Genomic DNA, 9,636 nt, shown 5'->3' on the forward strand with positions numbered 1-9,636 from the left:
TAACGGGTGAGTTAATTACTTATTTATCTTGGTGATAAAAGAAATATGTTTTATATTTTTGAGAAGGGAGTAACAACTAAGACTGTTTTTACCTCTTTTCGTGAGCTTCTCTATGAACTTAAAAGCACCATCGTTCTCCTTCCCTCTTAATCATATATACCAGAAAACAGCTAATAAAAAGATAACCACGTGTAAGGAAACTGATCAACCGAAAACAAAAAAAGCCAATCCCACGTATAAAAAGAGGGCTAAAAACCAATAACGGTATAAAAAATGAACCGAGAGAAAAAAAATATGGGAGAAAATAAAATACCTGTGACTAGTACCGTATAATGCCATAGTCGATCATAGCACATACAGCATCACGTTTGCTATGTTGCCATGATAGCTTGGGAAGTGGGATGCATACGGTTTAGGGGTCCATCGTTTGGCTTTTCTTTTAATAAGCCAAAACAGCTTATTAGAGAATGAAAATAAATTTGTAGATAAAACTTATATATATATGTGTGTGTGTTCTCGGTGATTTAAAAGCTAATGCTGAAAAAGAAATTATGTTGAAAATATCTCAAAATCAATATCAAAATTAAGTTTAAAAATTTAAAATTTAGTTTTTTCTTTAGCTGAATAGACCATCCGATGGGAGCCTAGATCGCGAGTTCAGAGAATTTTATGAAGAACACAAGAACGTACAAGCATCATTTAGACTGGAGAACGTAAAAAATCCGTCCTGCTGCTGCGATCCGCTTACGTTATTTCTCGAAGGACCTGCACGCAGATTTGTTTTGATCTGCCGCCTTCAAATTTTATGTTGTCCTTGGGATCGTTCCAGCAAATTACTCCTGTCTGCACTGTACATCGGCGTGTGCTTGTGTCCCATCCTGTAGACCTAGTGATACACCATGTCGGACGTTTGCTTTTTAGTCCCCCTGAAAAAAATCAAAGTACTCCATCCGTCTCATAGAAAACTAATCTAGTATCGGATATTGACACATTCTATACTAGGAATTTGGGTATATGCATATTCAGACTTGTAATACTATGATACGTTAACATAAAGTAGCAGGTTGAGTTTTTTTTAACAGAGAGAGTAAAAGTGAAATGAAACACTACCTAGCTAGTACAATAAAACTGCATAAATTCGAATTGGATGGGCCACTAGGTAGTACAGTGAATTTGGACAAGTTAGGAGGACATCTATCCAGATTCATTATCCTATGTAGTGTCATTAACACCTAAGTTGAATCTTCTTGGGGTAGGAAGTACTAGCTAGTATAATGCCCGCATTGCAACAGTAGCTTTCTGAATCATTTTTTAATTATTTATATGTATCACATCTCTTAGTCTCTACATATACTTCCTCTGTAAAAAAAAGAAGAGTTTAAATTTTGCTCACAGAAAACCAACTTTCATCATCTTATCTACCCCAGCACATAAAACAGAAAATTTTATCCCTTTAATACCATTTACCTACCTATCACCATTTTTTTTTTCCCAAAAATGAGGGGTGCATTTTGGTCATTTTTACTCCTCGCTAAATTTGCCTTGGAATGCTAGGAATGCTTTTTTTTGGGGACGAATGAAGTACATTTTAGCTTATATGTGTACTCTTTGACATACATTTTTTAATAAAAAAAATATAAGGAGTGGTGGGCAGGGTTTCCCCAACCGCCGGTAACCGCGCGGTTATCATAGTTATCGCGCTTAACGCGAGGTGCGGTAAAAGAAAAACCGCGATAACCTCCTTAAATTTAAATAAATTTTAAAAATAAGTTGTAATTTTAATAAATTTTATACGGTCTCGTACGGTTTGCCACGGTTACCATGAGGGTGCGGTAACCCCGGTCCCGACGGTTTGGGAAACCTTGGTGGTGGGGCCATAGGGTGGTGACAAATCCATCGCTCATCTCAAACACTAATGTCTTACGTATTAATGGAGTATAGATAAGCCACTTTCAAATTTCAAACTTTAAAACTTAAAAGTGGAGTAGTCCTCTTACTCCCCGCCCATTGTAGTTCCCCCAATTTAACCTGAAAAAAAAAGAGTAAAATACACCAGCGGTACTTAAACTTGTCAGGAGGTTTCATTTAGGTTCACGAACTTGCAAAGCGCACATCGAGGTTCCTAAACTTGGTTTATTGTATCATCCAGGTCAAAAGCCACTTTTAACCGTGGTCTTGTCTACGTGGCACGCCACGTAGACGATGACATGAAATTTATTTATTTTTTTCTCCCTTCTTCCATCTTTTTTCTCTTTTATGAAAAGACGATGACATGGATGATAACGTGTACGAGGCATTTTCGTCTTTTTGACAAGGAAGAAAGAGAAAAAAGAAGGAAGAAGGGAGAAAAAAATAAATAAAACAATTCCATGTCATCGGTCCACGTGGCGTGCCACGTAGGTAAGATCACGGTCAAACGTGGCTTCGGACCAGGATACAATAAACCAAGTTTAAGGATCTCGATTTGCGCTTTGCAAGTTCGTGGACCTAAGTGAAACCTCCTGACAAGTTTAAGTACCGCCGGTGTGTTTTACTAAAAAAAAAAACTATCTTGAAGTTTAGATGGACAAGGGTCAGCTTATAAATTTTAGTATTTGAACCATAGTATCCTCAGAGTCAACCCTTTTATATAAGATATAAAAAGCGTGGATAAAATTGAAAGCAGCATACCTTAGTGCCTGTTTGGTACAGCTCCAACTCCTAAATATAACTCTAGGAGTTAAGTCTGGAGTGGAGTTGTGGAGCTGTCTAAACCCAGCTCCACAACTCTAGTACATTTTGTGAGAGAGCTCCACCCAACTCCATTTCCAGTTTTAGTGGAGCTGAAACTGTTTGGCTGAGCTCCAACTCAGGAGGGGTGGAGTTGGAGCTGGAGCTGTGCCAAACAGGCCCTTATATGCTACATCATAGCCCGGATCGTGGAGGAGAAAGGCCCACATGTGTGCATATGCAGCATGCGGGCCCAGTGACCACTGACACTAGGCCCATTTGGGGGTGAAATGGGCTCTACTGGACGCACTGACACGACGGACCAGGTAACCGGGCTCTAGAGAAGGCACTGGTCTCCGCTCGGCCCACAGGACAAACCAGGCCGACTGTTTGAATCGTGCTTTTAGGGGGAAAACGCTCAGTTTTACTTGTTGCTCTTTTTTTTTTCTAAAAAAAAAAAACACGAACCGCACAAGATAACTGTGAGGTTTCATATTGATATAGCAAATAAAAATTACAAGAAATTAGCCCCCCGAATGTTATAATCAGAAAAAAAAAGGCCAAGTGCCTACTACACACAACACCCACTATTAGAAGTAAACAGTAGCACTTGTCGCTCTTGAAGTAGATTGATTTCCGTCCTCGTATAATTTACGTGCGAATAGGGGTGGACAAAAAGCTCGTGACTCGTTAACTTACTTGGCTCGTGAGTCGTGACAAGCTTGGCTCGACTCATTTCATTTTCCTAACGAACCGAGCTGGCTTTTAAGCTCGTTAGAGATAACGAACTAGTGCCTCAGGTTGCAAGAGATGGCCTAGGGACAATTGTTTGGATGGTTTGGCTCGCAAGCCAAACAAGCTAGCTCGTGCTTTCATACGAGTCAAGCCGAGCTGGGTTTCTAGTGACCTAGCCGAGCTGAGCTAGCTCGCTATCCACCTCTACCTGCGAATGATCCTTATTATTTAAAAACATTTGTGATATCCTTGTCCTTTATCGTCTACTTGCAAACTTATTAGTCACAAACCAAAATTTAAATTCTAAAACTTAACTTTAGAGCTTTTTCATCACAATTTTTTTTACATAGGCTTTAAAACTATAAAAGTTTATCTATAATGATTTTTTTTGCTTCGTTCATGTTTTCACGGTTTACCAGCCAATGCTTAAAAAATGACTCTAGCTATTTATAGTACCACGGTGACATGGGATGTGCATATGGGTAAAGAGAGATGCGTGTATTAGCAACTGATCATCCGGACACAGATATTAAGGAGACAAGCACAAGAGCTGTAACAGCTGATCTCCAGAGACTGGCTAATTGGTTTGAATTCCAGAAGCAGGGAGCAGGGCAGCAGGCAGGCAAAACAAAGGGGTGGCTCATTGATTCCAGACAATTCAACCGGCCGTGGCCGGCCTCCCTTTACTCGACAGGGAGAGGGCACTGCACCAAAGTACCTACGTACTTGAACAACAAATAAAGAAAAAGTGAAAAAAAAAAGAATAGTGCACAATCAAGAAAACTAAAGTAACTGAAAACTTATGAAAACTTATGTTATGACCGGTGTTTACAAAACTGGTAAAATTGGTCGGTTTTTACGATAAAATAGAGATGGAGAGATAGAGGGACGACTAGAGGCCAGGCTCCCTCCAACATTTTTTTACGTAGAATAATCTAATCAATTATAATCAACAAGTTAAGTAATAGTACTCCCCTTCAATACTTTTGGCCCCCTTCCATATCTAAATCCTAGCTCCATCGTTGTATCCCGGGCTGGCTTTGTAACATAAAATCGTAGTTTTCTAGTTAAATTAAAATAATAAATTGGATTTTAAATTTTTGAAGAAATAGGTCAGATTTCACTAGCATAGGCAATGGTTTAATTTTGCTAAAACCAGAAAAATCGCCATGGTCCGGTTTTCGCTAGTGGTTTTTATTTTTTTTTTTGCACGATACACTCTTACTGTTTTCGACGCGGTTACCGGACCCCGTGGTAACCGCGCGAAATACCGTGGTTTCAAAAATTTAAAGTTACCGTGCATGGTAACCGCGATAACCGCATAGTAATTAACCACACGGTTTTGTAAACCCTGACTACAATCAAACAATATTCACTGTTTTGGCATGAGGGTGGAAAGAGGGTAGAAATGAAAGGAATTGATGAAGATTTGATCAGATCAACTGCTAGAGAAAAAAAAACAGCACAGATATCAGATAGAGCAAAATGACTAGTAGCAGAAGAAGCTCAATTAGCTAGCTAGATGATCAGATTATACCTAGGTGAAACCAACGCACAGAGACAGTACACTTCATTAATAACAAGAGAGATGATCAGGAAGCCCTAGATAGCTTGATAGGAAGAACACACTAGTTAATTGATGAGCTAGCTAGACTTGGTAGATAGTAACTAACTTCTCACTAATTATTCTAGCTGGGCTTAGTACGGTGCAACACCCATGTTGGCCGCCGCCGCCGCAGCAGCTGCCGCTGCATAAAGCCCTTCCTTTAGTAGCCCATCCTTTCTCTGATGATCCTATAGGACAAATAAACAAGGTTGACATTTGATTAGTAACATAATTACCCTCCTTCATTAATTCACACTCACAAGAATGCTTTTGGCTAGATTGTGAAAATTAATTAATTAGGATGTGTTTTTCCCCGTTTTATGCCTGCCATTCATAAGTTTAAATTTAAGAAAGGAAAATGATAAAATAATTACTCCCTCCATCTAAAATATAAGCATTTTATACCCTGACACGATCTACAAGATGCTACTTTGATCAACAATATCTATAAAAGTAAGATGTTTTAAACAAAAAGAATTGCATATTATGATAGTTTGCTTATTGATAAATGTAGTAACATCAATTTTACATTATTATTTTTTTATTTTTTCTATTAAAATTTTAAAGTTAAAAATATTTGATTTGTCACTATTCTAAAATGCTTATATTTTGGGACGGAGGGAGTAACACTTAAACCTATCACTCCATAAGTTCAAATTCAACAACAAAAGTTAAAAAAAAACCCAAATATAACTCTGAATACTGTGCATTATTGATAATTATTTATTATTTTTGTTTCAATTTGTATAAGTTGAATTGGAACTTATATATGTTTGCGAGTAATTAATATATCACATATATATTGATCTAACTTGTCAAGTTTTGTTTTAGAAAAATGATGACTTTTAGGTGACATAAAAAATGAGGGAACGTTTCCTTGAGAGGCAAAACTTCCTATGTTCTTAATAAAATACTCATTAAGAAGAAGAATAAGATAGTCAGCATGCTCTCTTTAAGAAGAAGAATAAGTTTGGCGCAGCCGTGCAGTAGTGCTATTGGTTGGCATAACTTCTGCAGTCTTTTAACCTGTACTGGAATCCGATGCAGTAGTTGTGCCAAATAGGACTTTGGATGATTCTGCTATATATTCCTCAAAAATAAACAAAGCTTCAGTTTTACTGTCACATATTACTCTTTTGTCCCATGAGACTTCAAATTTCAGAGGTGAAAAACTTGTACAGGAATATGAACAAAAAATGTGAGTTTGTCTCTTCACAAGCAGTAGCTAGTATTTGGGACAAGGTTTCATTGATTGGTCACCTGAGGAAGCAGGCTGGTCTTCTTGAGCCCCTGGTGATCCGGCACCAGTCCAAAGTGGATGTGCGGAAAGTGTGCCCACTGCAAACAAACAACAACAACAAAACCACCACACCAAACAGGCAAACAAAGATTCAGACAATGTCAAACACCAGGAACTCGATTTTGAAAGATCGGGAAACCCTAGGAGAGAAACATGGCAACACTGCCAAACCCTAGAACAACAGATCAGACCAGAGACAGAGACAGAGAGAGAGAGAGAGAGAGAGAGAGAGAGAGAGAGAGAGAAAGAGAAAGATCTAGGTGTGGATGGAGCCATGGCGAGAGAGTACTGACGTTCTTTGCAGCCGCGCTGAAGGCCTCCCTGTGCGAGATGTCGGGATTGCCAGCCTTGATGCGTTGGATTTCGTCCCTGCAAAAATCCAAGAACAAAAACAAGAAAGAAAACAAAGACCAGTCAAGCAAAAAGATCGAGAAAGTATAAAGAAAAGGAAAGGCAAACATCAGCTCAACCGACGACGACATCGATCGTCAATCAATGGAGGTATTCACTCCTCTCTCTCTCTCTCTCATCACCAATGCATCATTTGCCATGTCGTCTCATTAACTCCACTGTGACCACTCTCTCTCTCATTTCCTCTCTTGCCTCGAAAGATGCAAACATGGAGAGAGAGAAGTGAGAGAGAGAGAGAGAGGGAAAAGACAAAGTCACAAAGCAAAGAACCCTTCTTCCTCTCTCTCTATCGATCTCTGCCTCCCTCTGCAAAAGGCCTTATGCTCACTACTGCCGCCACGGCGTCGGGGCCCAAGTTGGCCGGCTGCTTCCACCGAGGCGGCCAGCATTGCCGAGAACCAGTAATACTTCTTCTGTCTCAAGATATAAGAGATTTTGGATGGACATGATACATTTCAGGACTACGAATCTCGATAAATAGGATGTGTTCCATCCATATAAAATTTACTACTACATTTTAGGATGGAATGAGGAGCTCAAAGTAATAGGACTGTGATTCAGAAGAAATGTGATTGTTAGTAACTCACTTGATGAAGCGGTTGTAGGCCGATGGCACACGCTGCCTCTTCTCCGGAGCTGCATGCATTCAGAGTTTCAGACAATTAATCAAAATGAATTAAGCTGATGCATCAGTTAATTAGCTAGCTCTAAACTAGATGAACACGCTGCACGCCATGGCTGGAGCTGAGCTCGACCAGCCGGCCATGGCTAGTACTAGTAATCAACAAGGCTAGCTAGCAAGCTAGCTCGCATGGAAGTGTGGAGACAGGCGACAATGGAGGAGGAGAACGGCCACTGTTGCCCACAGTGAAAAGGGCCTAGCTAGCTAAGCTAGCTCGAGTGCACAAAGGAAGACGACGACTAGACGCGACTACACGAGTGCTAGCTAGCTCTCTCTTCTTCTCCCTTGGACAGTTGAGAGCGTGCAGCGTGGTGGCCATGGAGCACTTATTTCCACAAAAGAGAGAGAGAGAGTGGATTTTAAACTCCCCAAATTTTGATCAAGAACCAAGAAAAAGTTTCATCTCGATTTAATTTTCAGCTGGCTTTTTCTCGAGATGTTGACATCTCAAGGGAGCTAAGCAACTTTGCATGTAAGCTAGCATACTCACGTCTGTTGATGACGGCGGTGTTCGTCCGGGGCGACGGCTCTTTCGCCGCCGCTTTACCCTGCGACGTCGGCGGCGGCGGAGCCGCCGCCGCCGCCGGGGAGTTGTTGTTCCTGCAGCTTGCCGCGCTCGCCATGAGGCCGCCGAGGCCGTGCTGCTCCAGCAGCAGCTGCGTCGGGGAGTTCGCCGTCGATATCTCATCCTGCATGCACACGCAACGCAACCACACAGGATGACTCAATCTTGATCTTCATGCAGAAGAAGCAGCCATTGATGCATGCAAGCTAGCTAGCTAGGTAGGTAATACCAGGAGGGAGTGGTGGTGGGGAGGGTTGGCCGGCGCGAGGTTGAGCGAGTGGGGGAAGTGCGCGGCCGGCGGCGGCGGCGGGGGAGGAGGTGGTGGTGGCGCGGCGGCGGCGGTGGTCGGGAGGAGGAGGCCCCTCATGTTGACGGTGAGGAGGCTGCTGCAGTGGCCGCACCTCACCGTCACCGTCTTGAACAGGCTGCTGCTCGGCACGCTCACCTGCAACACACGCCGCCATGGATGAACAAGAAAAGCTCGAGAGTCGAGAGCAAGATGAACACAAATGGAAAGGAAGTGTGCGTGGTTTGATCTGAGATCACTGACGACGAGCACGGTGTCGCAGTAGTGGCAGTGCACGTAGCAGAGCTGCTCCTGCTCGGAGTCCGCCGCCGCCGCCGCCACCGGCGGGAGGACCATCTCCCGCATCGCCGCCGCCGCCGCGGGGAATTTCTCCTCCACCACCTGCTGCTCCCGCTGCACAACAGCCGGCCGAAACGCGGCCGCCGCCGCCGACGACGCCGACGACGAGGACGACGACGACATCCCAAATCAAACCCTCTCTTCTCGACTGATTCGACGCAGACGCAGCAAACAAGAACACGATTGCTTGCTTCTCTCTTTGCAGCTAGCTCTCTCTCGCTTTTGTAGCAGAATATAATACTAATACTTCCAATTTTTTTTATCTCCTAGCTGCTCGATCTCTCTCTCTCTCTCTCTCTCTCTCTCATCTTGGGATCGAGATGATTTGATGGGCGTGTCACTCACTGGTAGATGATGATCTCCCGGGTGATTTGATGGTTTCGGGGTTGTGAACTTGTGACTGATGTGTGATGCAATGGAACCTAGTATGTATCGGATCTCTAACTCGTTGCTGCTGCCGCTGCTTCTTCTGCTGTGATTTGGGGACTAGAGAGATCAAGAATCACATCAAGATCAGACGAGAAGAGAGAGAGAGAGAGAGAGACAAAAGCCGGGGCCCTGCAGCTGCTGGTTGGTGCTTGTGCTAGCTGCTGGGTTAGCTAGCTAGTAGTAGTAGCTGGTGAGAGTGAGAGACTGGTGTATTCTTTCTCCATCCGTCTCAAAATATAACTAGCTTCTTACCGAAATATAATCGTTTCTTTTCGCCGGGCAAATATAATCGTTTCTGAAGTTTTTCATGAAGAGAACAGAAATTGTGAGATAAATTAGATGAGGATGATAGTGAATCTATGATTGGTTTAGACGAACAAGCAAGTGAAGAAATTTAAATGGTACCTCCACCATCCCAAAATATAAATATTTTTAGCTAAATCGTACTTCCTCCGTCCCAAAATGTAAGCATTTTTTAGGTTGGCACGGGTATTAAGAAAGTAGGTGAGAATGATTAAAGAAGGTGTGTGATTGGTTGAAAAGAGAAAGTAGG

At 42.3% G+C, this 9,636-nt stretch overlaps 1 protein-coding gene across 1 annotated transcript; it reads right to left on the minus strand.

Annotated features, from left to right (window-relative positions):
• Positions 1-4,832: 4,832 nt before the first annotated feature.
• Positions 4,833-9,293, minus strand: LOC127785700 (protein YABBY 3). Its single transcript, XM_052313100.1, has 7 exons — positions 8,559-9,293; positions 8,238-8,453; positions 7,934-8,132; positions 7,349-7,397; positions 6,644-6,719; positions 6,311-6,388; positions 4,833-5,238 (listed from the first exon to the last, which is right to left on the minus strand). Exons 1-7 carry the CDS (start codon positions 8,775-8,777, stop codon positions 5,143-5,145), a joined length of 933 nt encoding a protein of 310 aa, XP_052169060.1. The 5' UTR covers positions 8,778-9,293; the 3' UTR covers positions 4,833-5,142.
• Between the last annotated feature and the right edge of the window lie 343 nt (positions 9,294-9,636).

The sequence above is a fragment of the Oryza glaberrima genome, chromosome 10, assembly GCF_000147395.1.
Source record: "Oryza glaberrima chromosome 10, OglaRS2, whole genome shotgun sequence".
Classification (NCBI taxonomy): domain Eukaryota; kingdom Viridiplantae; phylum Streptophyta; class Magnoliopsida; order Poales; family Poaceae; genus Oryza; species Oryza glaberrima.